At 44.1% G+C, this 20,054-nt stretch overlaps 1 protein-coding gene across 1 annotated transcript in view; it reads left to right on the forward strand.

Annotated features, from left to right (window-relative positions):
* The window catches only part of POLN (DNA polymerase nu), a gene marked incomplete at both ends in the record, with an annotated part of 142,091 nt that overhangs the window by 88,249 nt on the left and 33,788 nt on the right, over nucleotides 1–20,054 (forward strand). Inside the window, 3 exons of the mRNA XM_080697296.1 lie at nucleotides 5,534–5,591; nucleotides 8,082–8,159; nucleotides 9,240–9,354. Coding sequence (XP_080553422.1) covers nucleotides 5,534–5,591; nucleotides 8,082–8,159; nucleotides 9,240–9,354 — 251 coding nt within the window. The remainder of the gene's footprint in view (nucleotides 1–5,533; nucleotides 5,592–8,081; nucleotides 8,160–9,239; nucleotides 9,355–20,054) is intronic.

The following is a 20,054-nucleotide window of genomic DNA, read 5'->3' on the forward strand; positions in this document are numbered from 1 at the left end:
TGGTATAATTAACCACTGAAGTTCTCTGAGTCTGAATTTTTCTCTTTAGAAAATCTTTTAATAAAATCAATTTTTGTAATAGATGTAGCTTGTTCATATTTTCTATTTCTTCTTGAGTGAATTTTGGTAGTTTGTAGGTTTCAAAAAATTATCCCAGTTCGCCAGGCGTGGTGGCGCACGCTTGTAATCCCCGCGCTTGGGAGGCGGAGACAGGAGGATCGCGCAGGTTCGAAGCCAGCCGTGCTGGCGTAAGAGACCCTGTTTCAAAAATATAAAATAGGTCTGGGAGTGTAGCCCGGAGGAAGAAGGGCTTCCAGGAACCCCAGTACCACCAAAAAAAAAAAAAAAAAATTATCCCAGTTCATTTAAGTTTTCAAATTTATGGGCCACATTATGGCTAATAGTGTTTCGTTATTGTCTTTAATTTCTGTGGAATCTGTAGTGATATCTACCTTTTTTTCCTTTTTCTTTTCTTTTCTTTTTCTTTTTTTTTTTTTTGTACTGGGGATTGAACCCAAGGGCATTTTACCTCCAAGCTACACCTTCAGCCTAGTCTTATTTCTTATTTAGAAACAAGGTCTCACAAGGTTGCTGAGAGCCTTGCTAAGTTGCTGAGGCTGTCTTTGAACCTGCAATCCCCCGTCTCAAGCCTCCCAAATACTATGATTACAGTTGTGGGCCACTGTGCCTAGCTTCTTTTTACATTTTATAATAGGGTCTTATTAAGTTGCTGAGGGTCCTGCTAAATTGCTAAGGCTGTCCTCAAACTTGTGATCTTCATGTCTTACTTAGCCTTCCAAGTACTAGGATAATGGGCATGTGCTATCATGTCCAGTTTCTATGGTCTATTTTTTTTTTTTTGGTACTAGGTATTGAACCCAGGGGATTTCTACCTTGGAAATAAATCCCTAACCCCATTTTATTTTATTTTATTTTTTATTTTGGAACAAGTTCTCACTAAGTTATAGAAGGTCTTGCTGGGTTGCTGAGGTTTGCCTCAAACCTGTGAACCTACTGTCTTAGACTCCCAAGTACTGGGCTTACATGCGTACACCACCATACTCAGCCTAAGTGGATTTTTTGTGTGTGTGTGTGTGGTACTGGGGTTCCTGGAAACCCTTCTACCTTCGAGCTACACTCCCAGAACTATTTTATATTTTTATTTGGAAACAGGGTCTCTTAAACCAGCGAGGCTGGCTCCGAACCTGTACGATCCTCTTAAGCATGCACCACCACGCCTGGCTTCTAAGTGGATTTCTTATATGTAACAGAAGTGAGTCTTGTTTTGTGAAATCTGCAATCTGATTATCTCTTTTAATTACTGTTTTTAAGTTTGTTTGTTTGTTTGTTTGTTTGTTTGTTTGTTTTGTGGTTCTTACAGATTGAACCCAAGAGTATTCTGCCTCTGAGCTACAATCCCAGCCCTATTTTTTTATTCTTTATTTTGAAACAGGGTCTCACTAAATCGCAGAGGGCTTCACTAATTATCTGAGGCTGGCTGTGAACCTTTGATCCTCCTATCTCAGCATCTCAAATCCTGGGGTTCAAGCAGGCGCCACCACACCCAGCCTTAAAGTATTTTAAACTTAATGTGGCTATTGATATGGTTGGATTGATCATATTATTTTATTTTTCTGGTTCTTGTTCATCTGTTCTCTCTTTCCTTCCTTTTTCTGAATCATTTTGAGGGTTTCATTTCAATTTATGTAATGGAGTTGGTGTTGTATTTCTCTGTATAATATTTTTAGTGATTGCTATAGAAATTAATATAAATACTTAATTTTCTTAGATGTTATAAACTTCATATTTTATCCATTCAAATTATGATGCTAAAAGCTTACCTTCCTTTACCTCCCCCACCATGTTATAATTGTCAAATGCATTATAGCATACACTGAAAAAACCCTCAGAAAGAGTTATAATTTTTGTACTCAACATTATATATCTTATAGAACTTGAAAAAATTATTTTGTATTTATCTGGATATTAATCAGTGTTTTCCTGATCCTTCATTCCTGAACCTTCAGTTTCCCTTTCGAGACTTTCTTTTTGCCTAAAGAACTTTCATCAGCGTTTCCTGTAGGGCTGGACTGCTAAGGCCTCCTTGTCTGCATGGCTCATGATGGAGCCATCTGCAGCCATCCATAGTTTTTCCTCTATGTAGAACGTGTTATTCTCTCTGTCTGCTTACCTATATTTTAAAAATCTATTTTTCAGTAGTTTGATTATGATGTTTCTGGACCTGATTTTCTTCTTTTCTTTTTTGGGGTGGGGTAAGGATGAGGGAATACTGAGGATTGAATCCATAGGCATTGTAACTGCGCTACACGCCCAGCCCTATTTTAATTTTTATTATTGAGATAAGGTGTCACTAAGCTGAGAGTCTCTAAGCTTCTGAGGATGGCCTTGAAATGGTGAGCCTCTTTGGAACATGTGTCTCGGTTTACCAAGTACTGTGATTACAGATTATGCTACCACACCTAGCTCTGATTTTCTTTTAATTTGTGTGTGTGTGTGTACGCACATACACACATGCTAGGAATTGAATCCGGGGCATTCTACCTCGGAGCTACACCTCTAGCCCTATTTTATTTTATTATTTTTATTTATTTTTATTTATTTATTGTGGGTATGAGGATGGAACCCAGAAGCATTTGACCTCTGACTTACACCCCCTGCCCAATTTTTTTTTCATTCTTTATTTTGAAATGGTTTCACTAAGTTGCGAAGTAGCTGAGGCTGTCTGGGAACCGTGATCCTCCGGTCTCAGCCTCCCAAATGCTGGGATTACAAGCGTGAGCCACCACACCCAGTTTATTTTTTTTTATTATTTTATTTTTTGGTGGTACTGGGGTTTCTGGAAGCCCTTCTCCCTCCAGGCTACAGTCCCAGACCTATTTTATACTTTTTTATTTTTGGAAACAGGGTCTCTTAAGCCAGCGCAGCTGGCTTCGAACCTGCACGATCCTCCTGTCTCTGCCTCCCAAGCGCGGGGATTACAAGCGTGTACCACCACGCCTAGCTTATTTTTATTTTTGAAACAGGGTCTTTCTAAGGTGCTAAGGCTGGTTTTGAACCTGTGACCTTCCTGTCTCAGCCTCCCAAGTACTGGGACTACAAGTGTGTATCACCACATCCACTTCTTATTTCCTTTTTTTTTTTTTTTTTGGTGGTACTGGGGTTCCTGGAAGCCCTTCTACCTCCGGGCTACACTCCCAGACCTATTTTATACTTTTTATTTGGAAACAGGGTCTCTTAAGCCAGTACAGCTGACCTGTCTCCGCCTCCCAAGCGCGGGGATTACAAGCGTGCGCCACCACATCCAGCTCTTATTTCCTTTTAATTTATCATATTTAATGCTACTCAGCTTCTTGAGTTGGAAAAATTACATCTCTAACTTTTAGTCATTATTTCTTTTTCTTTTTGGTTATACTAGATTGAACCCAGAGGGATTCTACCTCCAAGCTATACCCCCAGCCCTATGTTATTTTTGTCTTGAAACAGGGTCTCACTAAGTTTCTGAGGCTGGTCTGAAACCTGTGATCCTCCTGTCTCAGCCTCCCAAGTACTGGAATTACAGGCATGTACCACTATTCCCTGCTCTTGATCATTATTTCTTCTTCTTTTTTTTTTTTTTTTAATGGTACTGGGGTTCTTGGAAGCCCTTCTACTTCTGGGCTACACTCCCAGATACCTATTTTTTATATTTTTATTTGGAAACAGGGTCTCTTAAGCCAGTGCGGCTGGCTTTGAACCTGCGCAATCCTCCTGTCTCTGCCTCCCAAGTGCAGGGATTACAAGCGTGCGCCACCACACCCGGCTATTTCTTTAAAAAATGTTTTTCCCTACACAAATCTCCTTTCTCTTTAAGGAGGTAAAAATAGCATAACTTGATGCTGTAATTTTGATATTAGCCCACAGGTCGCTGAGGCTGCTCATTCTTCTTTCAGTATCTTCCTTTCCTCCTTTAGATCGCAGTTTCTGTTGATCTACCTTCAAGTTTATTGGCTTCTTGTTTTGTTTTGTTTTGGGTATTAAATCCAGGAGAATTCTACTTCCAAGCTACACTCCCAGCCCTTTTCTTTTTTATTTTAAAAACAGATCTTGCTAAGTTATTAAGGGTCTTTTTTTTTTTCTTTTGTGGTACTAGGGATGGAACCCAGGGGCCATCTACCTCTGGGCTACACTCCCAGACCTATTTTTATAGTTTATTTGGAAACAGTGTCTCTTAAACCAGCTAAGGCTGGCTTCAAACCTGTGCAATCCTCCTGTCTCAGCCTCCCAAGCACAGGGACAAGCGTGTGCCACCACGCCCAGCTGTTATTAACGGTCTTGAAGTTGCCAAGGCTGGCCTCAAATCTGTGATCTTCCCATTAGCCTCCCAGTTACTAGGACTACAGGTGTGCACCACCATGTCCAGTCTGGCTCTTTTTTTTTTTTTTTTTTGGTGGTACTGGGGTTCCTGGAAGCCCTTCTTCCTCCGGGCTACACTCCCAGACCTATTTTTATATTTTTGAAACAGGGTCTCTTACACCAGCGCGGCTGGCTTCGAACCTGCGCGATCCTCCTGTCTCCGCCTCCCAAGCGCGGGGATGACAAGCGTGCCCACCACGCCCGGCCAGTCTGGCTCTTTTTTATGTCATCTCCATTACTGAGCTTATCCTGTGACTCTCTGGGCTTTTTTTTTTTTAAGTATCATGTAATTCTATTGTACAGAACACTTGAAAGCTGCTGAGTTAACACCTCTTGTCCTTCGTGCCCTCTTCTTAAAAAATGAGAATGAAATGCTTGGCTTCCCACTACACACAGAGGGTTCCCAGGGACCTAAAGAGTGTCACTTACAACATAACGGATCTTTGAAGTTCAGCAGTTCCTACTATGGCAGAATTCATCAGATCTAGTCAGGACCAACTAGCACCCATGGTGTTCCATTATCAGCCAGAGCAGCGTGGCATTGCTCCCTGTACTGCCCAGGGTCAGAGGACATTACAACAGAAAGTCTCATGACTGGAACGGTGGGCGAAGGCTGGAAGCACGGCTGTCCACCCCTCGTTGTGCAGGTGCCAAGCAGTGGTGCTTCACGAGTGGCTCCGAGGGCCGCAGGCAGGCTAAGGACCAAGCGCCAGGAGCAGCCCGGCGGGGAGGCTGGGGCACAGACAAGGCTTTCTTTTGAAAGTACATTTTTAAACAAAAGTACCACAGATCAACTTCACAGAAATCTCCCTGTGGCCTTGAGTTAACTGAGTTCACATGTGGCTGACTTAGTAAGCGCTACTGTGTCATGATCGTGTGTCCCACAGGCTAGAGACAGCTCTTCTTGCATTTGCTGCTGCTCTTGGTGGCAGGTCCACTGAAGCCGTGTTTCAGTACTAAGCAGGGATACTCCACGTTGATATGCCCGTGTATGGTATGTCAGTGTGGCTTATGTTGTTTATGTTTAATATAGCATTGTGCACTTAAATACCCGCAAACAGATCTGAGTGGTTTAAAAGTATATAGTTGAGCTAAAGCAATTCTCCTTTGCTTTTAACAGAATATTCAAGGTATCTCCAAGCACCCAATTCACATTACCAAACCTCAAAACTTTAAAGGTAACACTTCTTTCTATGTTGCTAAAATCTTGGGTAACACTTTTTATAACTTAGAATGTTTGTAATTGTTTTTTGTATAAATAACTGCTTTATTCTCTTGAAGTTCTCCTTTCTGTTTGCATGACCAGGATTTAAATATACATTGAAAAAATAAAAAGCACTGAAGTGATAAGGTACCTCCCTTTTGGCAGTTTAAAAGTTAAAATAGATGATAATTATACCAGGGAAGTAGCTCCCCTCCTACCCTCTCTTCCCTACCAACTCCTTAATAAAGAAAAAAAACAGCCGGGCGTGGTGACCAGCGCTTGGGAGGCGGAGACAGGAGGATCACACAGGTTCGAAGCCAGCCTCTCTGGTTTAAGAGACCCTGTTTCCAAATAAAAATATAAAAAATAGGTGTCTGGGAGTGTAGCCCAGAGGTAGAAGGGTTTCCAGGAACCCCAGTACCACGAAAAAAGAAAAAAGAAAAAACATACAGTATTTCTATTGTTTTCTATTAAAGTCTGGAAATATTTATAAAAGCATACAAACATTCTTCTCTCTTAACTAGTCCACTTTAATGGTGATGGTCACAGTTCCTGTGTGCGTGTGTACGTGTGGGTGTGCGTGTGTGTGGGTGTGTGTGCACGCACACGCGCGTGTCTGGGGGATTGAGTTCAGGGTATTCTATCTCCAAGCTACGTACGTCCCTTCTTTTTTTTTTTTTTTTTTTTTTTTTTTTGCGGGTCTGGGGATGGAACCCAGGGGCATTCAGCCTCTGAGCTACACCCCTGCACTCTTTTTTATTTTTTATTTTGAAACAGGGTCTCACTGAGTTGCGGAGGGCCTCACTAAGAAGCTGAGGCTGTCCGCGAACTGCCATCCTCCGGTCTCAGCCTCCCGAATGCTGGGATTACAAGTGTGCGCCACCATGCCCGGCTCCCATTTTATTTCTTAATTTTTAAACAGGCTCTCACTAGGTTGATGAGAGTCTCACTACTTGTCGAGGCTGTCCTCAAACCTGAGATTCTCCTATTTCAGCCTCTCAATTACAGGGATGACAAGTGTGTACCAAAACACCCAGCTTGATGGTCACATTTCTAAAAACGGGAAAGTCCATATGTGGCAAATCAGCTCTGTGGTGCACACTTCTAGTAAGCTCCTGTGCCAGCCCACAACCCAGGGGGCAGCAGGGTGGCCCTGCCATGTAGCTTCACAAATGGCCCTTTCTAAGTGCACACAGTCAGGTCTGCACGGGGCACCATGGCCATTGGCCACCGTCAGCTGTCTCCTCTGCAGCTCTGACGTGTCCCCAGTGAACAGTCCCGACCTCACAACCCACACAGGTCTTCTAATCAATGAGACTCAGAGTCTTAGTGCTCCTACTGGGATGCTCAGGGGTCAGTATTTGACTTCATTTTTTCATAAAATATTCTAGACATGCCAGGCACGGTGGTGCATGCCTATAACTCTAGCTACTCAGGAAGCTGAGGCAGGAGGATTGCAAGTTTAAGGGCAGCCTGGGCAAATTAGCAATAACTTGTCTCAAATAAAATATAAAATCAGCCAGGCGTGGTGGCACACGCTTGTAATCCCTGCGCTTGGGAGGCTGAGACAGGAGGATTGCACGGGTTTGAAGCCAGCCTCAGCTACTTAGTGAGGCTCTCAGCAACTTAGTGAGACCCTGTTTCCAAATAAAATATAAAATATAGGTCTGGGAGTATAGCCTGGAGGTAGAAAGCCTCTGGGTTCCACCCCAGTACCACCAAAAATATATATGTGTGTGTGTGTGTGTGTGTGTGTGTGTGTGTGTGTGTGTGTGTATAATCAGGTCCTGTAACCATATCTCAATGGTTATAGGGCCCCTGCATTCAATCTCCAGTATTATGAAGAGAAAAAAATTCTAGACAGAACAGAAAATATCAATAATAACATCTCATTAACTTTTGCTGGAAATGTGTTAAGATTCCCCTAGCTGGGTGTGGTGGCACACAATTGTAATCCCAGTACTTGGGAGGCTGGATCACAGGTTCATGGCCAGCCTCAGCTACTTAGTGAGGCCCTCTGTAACTTAGTGAGACCCTGTTTCAAAATAAAGAATAAAAAATAGGGCTGAGGGTGTAGCTCAGAGGTAGAATGTCCCCGGGTTCAATCCCAGTATTACCAAAAAAAAATGTTCTTAGTTGGGCGTGGTGGCGCACGCTTGTAATCCCCGCGCTTGGAGGGCTGAGACAGGAGGATCGCACAGGTTCGAATCCAGCCTCAGCTACTTAGTGAGGCTCTCAGCAACTTAGTGAGACCCTGTTTCCAAATAAAATATAAAATATAGATCTGGGAGTATAGCCCAGAGGTAGAAAACCTCTGTGTTCTAACCCCAGTACCACCAAAAAAACACACCAAAAAATGTTCTTAATAGAAGTCGTCAGGAAATGAACAATCTAGACTCTTAACTTTGGATGGTATTAGGATAACTACAACCAGTTCACCAGGTGATCTTGAAATGACATTCAGGTAAAGAAGACGAGACTCTGATGATCTCCCCAAGGGCCCTTTTTGTCTCCTCTGAAGGCCACACCTTCCTGGCTGCAGGTATGTGCGTGCACGGCGGAGGGACACTCTCGCTGTAGCTCAAGTGTGCATTTTCATGTAGTTTCCACATTTACAGATCCAGAAATGCAACGATACTCATGCAGCTCATTTTTTCAAATAAATCCTAAGGCAAACACTTGGATAAAACAGGATTTCTTTTTCTTTTTTCTTTTGTTTGGTGGTACTGGGGTTCCTGGAAGCCCTTCGACCTCTGGGCTACACTCTCAGACCTGTTTTATACTTTTTATTTGGAAACAGGGTCTCTTAAGCCAGCACGGCTGACTTGGAACCTGCGCATCCTCCTGTCTCCGCCTCCCAAGTGCGGGGATTACAAGCCACCATGCTTTCTTATACACAGTAAATAACAATAGGCCTGAGGCTTCCAGAGTTCCCTAAATCACCATATTTAGGCAGCAGATGCTGCTGCCCGACCACTCCACACCTGCCCCTCTCCTCCTCATTCTGCCCTTGCTCACTAGGGGCAGCCAGCTGGCCCGCCTGCTCTCCCTCCACCTCACTCTGCTGCCCTCCACTTCCCTGCAGCTGCCCTGCTCCCTCCTTCCACTTCTCTGTGCCATTGCTCAGTGTCACTCCCTTGGTGAGGTCTACAAGCAGGACTGCTTTCATGCCTGTACTTTTCCTGCACACACACCCCTCACCCCCAGACCGAAGTGCCTTGCCTCGGGTTGTCTTTCCCACTTCATTTCTCTCCTCCTAACGTACCAAATAATTTATCCAGGCTCTCTCTGTGAGCTCCATCAGGGAAGGGGATGTGAGATTTTTTGCTCATTTAGACATCGCACGTGCAGAGCCCGGCACATAGAAGGCCCTTCCTAAGACTGTGCTGTGTGGAGTGAATAAACCAACGTTGCCCACCTGGGGGCATCGCTGGCCTCACAGGAGGCAGGCTGTCTTTGGACCTGCTCACATGGACCGACCCTGGCAGATGGGAGGAGGGGACAGTGCTGGCCTCACTCCAAGAGAGGGAGCAGTCTGAGGGCAGCAACGGGGGCGGGGCGGGGGGGGGATGGACTCACAGGCCAGGCGAATTCAGAATTGACGCAGGGCTCTGTCTGACAGACTTTTCACAGATTGAGCTGCGCATTCTCGCACATTTATCTGGGGATCCAGAGCTTTTGAAGTTATTCCAGGAATCTAGGAGAGAGGATGTGTTTTCCACCCTGACTTCACAGTGGTAAGATACTGAGCCACAATATTATCAGATCTGCAGGAATGCTGACGTGATGTTTAAAGTCTGAAGTTATTCCAACACTATTTTCATAAGAAAGAAATTTAACTCTTCTGTAGTAGCTAATCATTTTGAAAAGATATAGATAGCTGGGATGCCAAGAGTGTCCTAATTATGAAAGAACTGATGGCTCTTCACCAATTAAAAGGATGCGTGATTCAGATGCTGGAGTGCTAACGGTGCAGTTCACAGTGGAGAGGAGGGAGCCAGGATCCTCACCGGAGGACAGACTTCCTTCTAGAGCAGGCAGGCAGGCAGGGGAGAGAACTCAGCCTTGAATGAGCCCCTGTGCTCTCTGGACCACTAATCCTGGGGTGCTGGCCTTTTCTCATCCTAGTGGAGTACCTGCTGCCAGTCTCCTAGGCAGGTGGAGAGGGCCAGTGCAGGGCTCTGCTCTCAAGCCACCCCTCTGATCAGAGGGGCCTGGGCGCTCCCCAGAGCCCATCTACACCCCGCTTTCCAGAGCAGAGTTGTGCTACCCCAGCTGCAGGGAGGCCAGGAAGGCTACACCTAAAACGGAGGAGCTGGGGCCTGTACCTGGCTTGACCGTCACAGAGCCCACCTGGGCCAGACTCACCACTGCTAGCTCAAATGGCTCTTCCTAGGAGGTATAGGAGGTGGCCAGCTCCTGGAAGGTCATTGTGTCAGCCACAGCTGTCCCCTCTCCGGCAACTGAGGTGCCATCTTAACTCACCTTGGGCCTCTCTCTCAGGCTGCTCCCTGAGACCCAGGCCCCGCCACCTCCTCTCCTGCCACCTGCTCACCCCCGGAAGCTCTGGAGGCAGCCCTTCCAGGAAGGCGGCTCTAGTCCCACGCAGGGCCTGCACCTGCTCCTCACACACTGGGCTCTGTTCACACCGCTGCCTTTCTCAGGTGTGCTGCCTCCACCAGGTGCTGGCTGCCCGCTGGCCTCACTGCCGCCCAATCTCCAGTCCTCCCTGGCAGGGCCCCAGCTCCTGAGTGAGGTTGCCTGCCTCACACGGCCTCTCCTCCCTTGGGCTCAGGAAGCTCTTTCCCGACCTTGAGCCTGCTCTGCAGACTTATGGAGGGGTCTTATGCCCTCCTGACCTCCCCCAGCTCTGCTGCTCCTCCCACCCAGTGCCCACCATCCATGGAGCATCAGCTCCGTTTCCTACCGTGGGCCACACCGCGCCTGGGGCTCACAAATGACTCACCAGATAAGTGAGTGGAGAGCACAGAGTTCAGTTTCCTGTGCATTACCGCTACTGTAAAACCCTTATCTGAAGCATACAGTTCAGGAAATATACAAAGGTGTGGGGAGTGAGAGTGTTCCTGTACGCTAAGCTGGGCTTGAGAGTGAGTGGTTGTGGGAATTGTACTTGTTTGGGACATAAAGAAAAGTGGCAAAAACAAAGAACAGTAGAATGTTTGCCAAGCAGAAGCAGGGTCCTGGATGGATGTGACACATGTGACACTAGTGTAGACACTTCCCCATCAGGAGCCAGACCTGGTCAGGGCCAACTGCTGGACAGATACTCAGGTTGGGGGGATGAATCGGCCTCTGCCCAGCACCCCAGCCACCCCTGAGGACTCACGCTCCTTGCTTCTCCTCCCTGACTGCTAGTTTCCAGCCCTGAATAATCCTCATGGCCACCTTCCCATCTTGCAACCCAGGTGCTCCAGGAAGTAAGAGTGGGGTGATCGCATCTGTAGAAACTCAAGTCATCTGGCCTGAGAGGGATCCTGAGTTTTCTTGACACTGGCCTTGTTAGCTACTCCAAACAATTCTGATGTCCCACCGATGCCCATCCCTCTCTCTCGGTCTCTAAAAGAGGACCTTCCCTCTTACCTAAGTAAGGCTGGAGTTCTGAAGTCTCTTCCCCTCCGCTCTTGTCCTCCTCCCACTTCCCATGATTCCTGTCTCAAATGACAGTAGGGAACACTAGAAACAACTTAATTTTCAAGAAACCAATTTCTTGTCAACCACAAACTACCAAAATGAAACTGAGAACCTGAAAATTTCTGCAACTATTAAAGAAATTGAATTTGTAACTTGAAAGTTCCTAAAAAGAAATCTCCATGAGCTGGGTGTGGTAGTACACTTCTGTATCCCCAGCACATGGGAGGCTGATAGAGGAGGATCACAGGTTTGAAGCCAGTTTCAACAACTTAGCAAGGCTGTTAGCAACTTAGTGAGACCCTTCCCTCAAGTAAAAATAAAATAGGGGTGTCTGTAGAATGCTCTGGCTTCAATCCCCAGCACGAAAGGAAGGAAGGAAGGAAGGAAGGAAGGAAGGAAGGAAGGAAGGAAGGAAGGAAGAGGGGAGGGGAAAGAAAGAAAAAAAAGAAGGAAGGAATCCATGAAGATGGCTTTATTGGAGAATTTTACTCAATATCTAAAGAAGAGTTCACATAAATTTTTACAGCCTAATTCCAAAAAGCAGAAGAGGGAGAATTTCAATTTTTTTTGTGAAGCTAGCATTAACCCTGACACCAAACCAGACAAAACCAGAGTTAAAAAGTAAAACAAGCAAAACTACAGGCAAGTGTCACTCATGAATTTAGGCGCAAAAATCCTCAACAAAATATTGGCAAACCAAATCTAATAATGTATAAAAAGAATTATATAACATGCCCAAATGAAATTTATTCTAGGGATACAAGGCTGGTTCAGCATGCAAACTCATCAATGTAATCAAGCTAAAGAATAAAAATAAAAGAATACTTTTATTCAATGCAGAGAAAGCACTTGATAAGATTCAGTACCCACTCAGGAACAATTTATTAATATTGAATATTCAAGTTCCAGCCATTGCAGAAGAAAGAGAAATAACTAGCATATAGATTGGAAAGGAAGAAATAAAACCCCTCTGTAAATGACACGATCATGTAGAAAATTCCAAGGAATATACCCAAGACAATTTTTAATTCATAGTACTAATAAATTAGTCTAAAAAGGTCACAAGACCCAAGACCAATATGCAAAAAACAATTACATTTCTATAACTGACAATGAGCATGCGGAATGTGAAATTAAAAACAATACCATTTACAGTTACTCCAAAGGCAATCAAATAGGGACAACTCCCAACTTGCAACAACCCAACTCCAGATACTTTACCACACTGAAAAACACACGTACAGTAGAAAGCAGAACTCAGTGCTGAGTTTTGATCTTCACCAGGTTAATGACATACGGTACGATGCTCTCTCCACGCTGGGCCGTGGCAGTAAGTTGAAGCCCCCAGTCAGCCTGAGGTCAAGAGTCACAACTGTCCCTACAGCATGCTGTGATATTCAGTAGGTTAGGTGTATTAAGTACATTTTTTTTTCCTGCGGGTCTGGGGACGGAACCCAAAGGCATTTGACCACCGAGCTATATCACCTGCCCTATTTTTTATTTTTTATTTTGAAACAGGGTCTCACTGGGTTGCAGAGGGCATCACTAAGTAGCTGAGGCTGTCAGCGAACTGCGATCCTCCGGTGTCAGCCTCCCGAATGCTGGGATTACAACTGTGCGCAACCATGCCCAGCTTAAGTACATCATAACATTACGATATTTTTCATTCATGATGGGTTTACCAGGATGTAACCCATTTGTAAGTTGAGGAGTAGCTGTATTTAAATGTTCAGTCAATAAAATATTTATAGAATCTTATGCATAAAAGTACAGGTGCTGATGAAAGGAGTCTAATATCTTTTTTTTTTTTTTTTTTTGGTGGTACTGGGGTTCCTGGAAGCTCTATACCTCCGGGTTACACTCCCAGACCTATTTTTACATTTTTATTTGGAAACAGGGTCCCCTAAGCCAGCACACATGGCTGGCTTCGAACCTGCGCGATCCTCCTGTCTCTGCCTCCCAAGCGCGGGGATTACAAGCGTGCGCCACCACGGCCAGCAAGGAGTCTAATATCTAATAAATCAAGACACTTGTCATTTTGATGATGTGAAAGACTGAACACACAAATATGTCATTTCTGCCTGAGGTGAACCACAGGTTGGGTAGTTGGTTGGTTGGTGTTGGTGCTGGGGATTAGCCCAGAGGCATTCTAAAAGCCTCTTCTAAAATGTGTTAGAGGAGCTAAAACAATCCTGTTAGAAGAACAGACTGTTAGAAACCTGGCTGATAGTGAAACTTCATATACTGCAACTAGGAGAGTGCAGTGTTGGCAGAAGGACAGACACAGAGATCAATGGAACAGAGGAGAAGCCAGAAATAGACCTGCTCAGATATGCTCAGCTGGCTTTGAAAAGGTAGACTATGCAAGGCAGAACATAATTCTCTCCAGATTTGTGTCAAGCTGGTCATGCATAAAGCCAACTTGAAAACTCCGTGTCTACATTGGATGTTGTATATATCTTCCCTGCATTTTATTAGCTCATATTAGTTTTGGGGAGAACCTCAAAAATAAGAAGCTTTTAATATTTGCCTGTGGTTTGCTTCTAACTCCCTCCCAGCAATAGTAATCCAGCATTTGTGACTTATACTCTAATTAGTTGCTGTGGAAATGATTTTATGTTCCAAACAGAGGACGAGAATAGCGCAGTTAAAAGCAGAACATCAAATACACTTGAAAATGTTTGTTCTCTGTAAATGTGTTGTTGTTTGAAACACAAAAAGCAAAAAGGCAAATATTCTGAAATATTTAGTAACATTTTCAGAGTAACAATTTCCTTGAAAATTTTTAGGGTTGTATAGTTATATATGAAGATGGAGTTTGAAAGAAAGAGTGGAAATGAAGCCGGGCGTGATGGTGCGCGCTTGTAATCCCAGCATTCGGGAAGCTGAGACGGGGAGATCATGGCCAGCCGCAGCTGCTTAGGCCCTCTGCAACTCAGTGAGACCTTGTTTCAAATAAAGAATAAAAAATAGGGCTGAGGGTGTTGCCCAGAGGTAGAATGCTCCTGGGTTCCATCCCCACTACCGTAAAAAAGAAAAAAAATAGTGGAAATGAACGGTGACGCTGCCATTTGTCAGATGCGTGCCTGAAAGGGAGAGCAGGGCATGTCAGTGAGGATACTCAGAGCCCCCGTCTCCGCTCCTGGCATTAGTATGCTCACGAGGACGGCACTCAGCACTGTGGGGCCAAGACTCAGGCCTCACTCCTCACTGGTACTTCCTAGAAGTTGTCCAAAGTGCAGATTAAAACATCCATTATTGGCCGGGCGTGGTGGCACACGCTTGTAATCCCCGCGCTTGGGAGGCGGAGACAGGAGGATCGCGCAGGTTCGAAGCCAGCCGCGCTAGCATAAGAGACCCTGTTTCAAAAATATAAAATAGGTCTGGGAGTGTAGCCCGGAGGAAGAAGGGCTTCCAGGAACCCCAGTACCACCAAAAAAATAAATAAATAAATAAATAAAAGAAAAGAAAAGAAAAGAAAAGAAAGAAAGAAAGAAAGAAAAAAAGAAAAATAAAAATAAATAAAAATAAAATAAAAATAAAAAAAAACAAAACATCCATTATTGGCTGTGCATTTCAACTCACCATTCTCAGACCAAAACTTTTAAAAAATTTTTGTTTGTGTTGCAAAATACATTCGTTTTTCTTCTGCTTAGGGCTTGAGTCCTTCTCTGAGCTATTCTCTGGGTAAGTAAATAAATAGAACTGTCTTTTTACAGATGACATAATTATCTATGTAAAAGATCCCAAGGAAAGCCAGGCATGGTGCCACATGCTTATAATCCCAGCATTTGAGAGGCTGAGATAGGAGGATCATGTCTTGCGGCCAGCCTCAGTCAGCTACTTAGTGAGGCTCTCTGCAACTCAATGAGCTTCTGTTTCAAAATAAAGCCTAAAAAATAGGGCTGAGGTGTAGATCAGAGGTAGAATGCCTCTGGGTTCCATCCCCAGTACTGCAAAAAAAAAAAAAAAAAAAAAACAAGGAATATAGAGGAAAGTAGAGGCCAGCACGGAAGATGGTGCCATTGGCTGTACTCCCTGGCCTAGCTGCCAGACTGGCCCTGGTCTTGCTAGTGAGATTTGAATAAGGGTGGCACATGTCACTCTGGAGCAGAGACCTGAAGGACATGCATATGATTCCTCTTGATCTCTTTTCCTCTGCTGCAACAGCTGGCGAGTTTTCTCTCAGCGCTCCATCATCTTGCATTGTAAACAGTGGACCAACCTGCAGTGGAATGTAGTGAGGACAGAAAAGATGACTCTTGCTGTGAGACAGGAAGGTTCTGGGTGATCTGGCATGATCTCTCAGGAATGGGTGCCTTCAGGGTTGCTGTAACGAATCCTAAACCATAGCCCTGACAGTGAGATGTCCGTTGGAGGCTGAAAGGTGGCATTTGTAAAACTGTCCCCTGTGATAACTTACAGGGCAGGTAATAACACTAATGAGTCAGTGGCTTTAGGCAGAGCTAAGCCAAGAAACTGCTAGAGTGCGCTCTGATTGCTATCAGAGACAAGTGCGTGTGACAAGTTTTCGTGAAAAAGAGACAAAGTGGGAAAATAAGTGGCCAGTGTATGAATAGGAATGGAAGGAATGAGATTCCAGAAAGTTAGAGTCTTACATGTTTGAATGTCAGTGATTCGCATCTCTAGCCAGCAAAATACAAATCTGAAAAGATCTGTGAATCAAAACATACACATCAAAATGTGGGCTTGATACCTACCACTAAGTCAGCTCAAGAGGTAAGGTGTTACCCACAGTCCTTACCACACTGGACAAAGCTCTGGAAAGCAGAGAGTAGAAAAGAGTAAACATTTGGGCCTGTCCCGCAAACTCATGAATACTCAAGGTCCCTGCAAGGAAGTCTGGAGAGAAAACACATCTCTAAGCGAGTCACGGGTGTGTCTCTGGGTGCAAGGAGCTGACTGGGGTTAAGGGGAAGGAGCTGATTACACTGTTGAGAGCTGCACTTCCCACAGAACCACCAGTCTGGGCTGAAAGATTCTGTGATTATTTGAGACTGCAAGCAACACTTGGACCCTTAGTCTTCCACCAACAAGAAGCAGTCTAGGAACCATGTTCATCCCTCAAGAAGAGCAACTGCTCTACTGCCGTTTACAGGGACCCGAGAAGGCAGGAGAAAGGCAGTTTCGAGAGTGGAGCAAAGGCCATGGAGAATGATGTGCTGGGAAGATGCTCACTCCCAAGGGAACTGACTCAGGGCTGACTCAAGGACTGTCCCAGCCACCCAGTGAGATCCAGAGATGCTGTGGACCCATCACTGCCCTGTCTCTGTTCTTTACAAATGGAGTGTTCATTGTGGCCCTCCTCTCCCTATCCCATTCTGCATAGCTCTTCTGTCAAGCAAGAGATGGACTTGCCTTTGTAGCTCATTGGTCTCCACATCAAGGCCTGACATAAGGATGACCAAAAAATCCTGGACCTTGATGCCAGTGCTCTTATTGGATGGAACTTGGATTGTCACTCATAGCAAAGTGATTAATATATTGTGTGTGCAAGAGAGAGGAACATAAATGTTTATGATCAGAAGGGTGGACTAAGATAGACTAAAATACTGTTCGAAAATATTTGTAAGTCAGGTGGGGTGGCACACGTCTGAAATTCCAGTACTTGGGAGGCTGAAATAGGAGCATCACAGGTTTGAAGCCAGCCTCAGAAACTTAGTGAGACCCTTTTTCCAAATAAAAAATAAAATAGGGCTGGGGGTGTAGCTCAGGGGTAGAATGCACCTGGGTTCAATCCCTCAGCATCCCCCACACACACAAACACACACACACAAATATATATATATACATACATGTATGTATGTATGTATGTATGTATGTGTATATGTTAGTTCTCCTTAAAGGAAGCATTTATTTCCTTCCTCCACAGATTCAGTCATAGCAGACCATGTGATTTGTTTCAGCCAGGGATATGTCAGTAAAAACAATGTGTGTCATTACTGGGTATAAACTTTAGAACCAACAGATCTCCATCTTATTTCTCTGCCATGGCAACCTTCAGTGATTGGGAAGGACTCCTGAATCTCAGAGCAAATGCCATAGAGCAGAGCCTTGCTGACCTATGACAGACACAAGGTGTGAATGAGAAATATTGTCTTATGACATAATTCACTTGTCCATATTTGGTATTGGTCCTATCTGCTTCTGAACTAGACTTACCATCTGAGTTAGAATATTAGTGTTGCAGGAACTCTTATGAATGCTCCAGATGTTCTGGGCTGGCTTTCAGTGACTTCCTTAGATGTCCTCTGCCTGCCTGAAAAGCCAAGAGCAACTTTGGAAAGAGGCTCTCTGAGATGGCCACTAACAGGTTCTGAAAAGTCTTGTGACCATGTGATCATGGTCCTGGGTCATATAGCCATGTGATGGACTGATCGTGCTCATAAGCACTCTACCCCTGGGCTACACCCCCAGCCCTATTTTATTTTTTATTTGTAAAGTAACATGAATTTCTCTGCATATTTCTCCATATGCACACCCCATTTTTTTCCTAAACCAAATGTTCTGAAACATGGCTATTTTAGCTTTATTTTTAATTTGTAATTCATGAAAAAATTAAAGGATGAGTTTTTAGTTAAGATGCACAAAAACCACAAGAGATTATTCTTCTAGAATGAATAACCAACCAAGCTGAATAAACCACAGAATGTTTCTCTGAACTTATAAGAGACCTGAGGACACAGTTAAATGAACATAGTTCCAGAAAGTGATGAGTCCATCATATAAAAGAAGAAACCATGGCTTCTCTCATTCCTTGTAGAGGTCAAGAAGAAGAGGAATCTTCCATTGATAGGGGAAGAATAAACCAACTGAAATTTTAATCAGCATGCCAGGAGAGTGAGGCAGATTGGAATTCCAAATAACCCCAGTTACAGAGCACAGTATTCCTCAGCTCTTTCCATAACTCTTGCCCAAGGGTTCAGGGGCAGACATCAAAGCTGGAAGAAGACTTGGAGAGTTAAGTTACCCTGTGTCATAGACTGGAGGTGCTAAGGGCAGGGGTAGAAGATAAATAGAGCACCCTCACACCCCAGACTTGCTAGTAGAGGCAAAGTCAAGGTGGGAGATGGGCCTGGAAGCCAACGTAAACTTTCTAGGATTCTGAAAAGCTGATACATGAGCTGGGAAGCTCCAAGAAATCCTGCATCTATACATTCCCCATACTCCACAACTCAGAAGGGAAGACTTCTGATCCCACTTGCAAAACATTTCAAAGCAGCAGTGAGTGAGTCAAGCTGGAGTTGCAGTGAAGTCCAGACCTAGCCCAGCTACACATCATATCTATGTTGTTCCCGGCTATAGTGGCTAAACGTAAGAGGAGTGTGTCCTTCTAGGAAGTCAGTATTTACTTCAGTCTTTACTGCTCTTTTATATAAAATGTTTAGATATTTTTACCAAAAATGCTTCTATTATTTAAATTATTGTGGTTACGCCGGGCGTGGTGGCTTATGCTTGTAATCCCCACTCTTGGGAGGCTGTGACAGGAGGATCACACGGGTTTGAACCCAGCCTCAGCTACTTAGTGAGGCTCTCAGCAACTTGGTGAGACCCTGTTTCCAAATAAAATATAAAAAAGGTCTGGGAGTATAGCCCAGAGGTAGAAAGCCTCTGGGTTCCACCCCCAGTACCACCAAAATAAATAAATAAATAAATAAATAAATAAATAAATAAATAATTTTTGTGGTTATTATTATGATAGAGATATACCCAGCACCCAAAATTATTTAAATTAGTAAAATATAATAATTTTAAACATACAATTACACACATTATTATAGATGATAATTTTGAATATATAATTTTATTATATATACACATATCCTGAGAAGAAGCAAAAAAATGTCTTATGACCAAAAGAATAAGCAATAGAATACAGCCAAAGAAGTCATATGTGGGGCAGTCAGAATCCCAGTGCTTGGGAGGCTGAGGTAGTAGGATCATAGATTCAGGGCCAGCCAAAGCTACTTAGCAAGGCCCTCCACAACTTAGTGAGGTCCTGTTTCAAAATAAAGAATAAAAAATATAGAATTGGGATGTAGCTCGGAGGTAGAATGTCCCTGAGTTCAATCCCCAGTCTCCCCCCACACACACAAAATAATACAACCAAAGAGATGACCCAGATGTTGAAAGTATCAAAAGACTTTTTTTTTTTTTTGCAGTACTGGGGGATGGAACCCAGGGGCATTCTACCTTTGAGCTACACCCCCAGCCCTGTTCTTATTCCTTATTTTGAAACAGGGTCTCACTAAGTTACAGAGGGCCTCACTTAAGTAGCTGAGGCTGTCCTTGAACCAGGATCCTCCTGTCTCAGTCTCCCAAATGCTGGGATTACAAGTGTGTACCACTACACCCAGCTCCAAAAGAGACTTTTAAATGATAAAAACACTAAGAAATCTAGATGAAAAGGAAGGTATGTGTTAAGAAATGGTGGAGTGTGTTTGTGTGTGTGTGTGGGGGGGGGTACTGGGGTTCCTGGAAACCTCTCTACCTCCGGGCTACACTCCCAGACCTATTCTTTATATTTTATTTGGAAACAGGGTCTCTTAAATCAGCTGCGGCTGGCTTTGAACCTGTGGGATCCGCCTCCCAAGCGCCTGCCACCACCACGCCCAGCAGAAATAGCGAATTTGAATAGAGATGTGAAAACTATAGAAAGGAATCAGATTGTGAGAGATGAAAACACTATCAAAACTGAAGACTCCAGCAGCACAGAAAAGGATTGATAAACTTGAAGACAACCCCATAGAAAGTATCCAAAATG

The sequence above is a fragment of the Muscardinus avellanarius genome, assembly GCF_963383645.1.
Source record: "Muscardinus avellanarius genome assembly, chromosome: 6".
NCBI lineage: Eukaryota > Metazoa > Chordata > Mammalia > Rodentia > Gliridae > Muscardinus > Muscardinus avellanarius.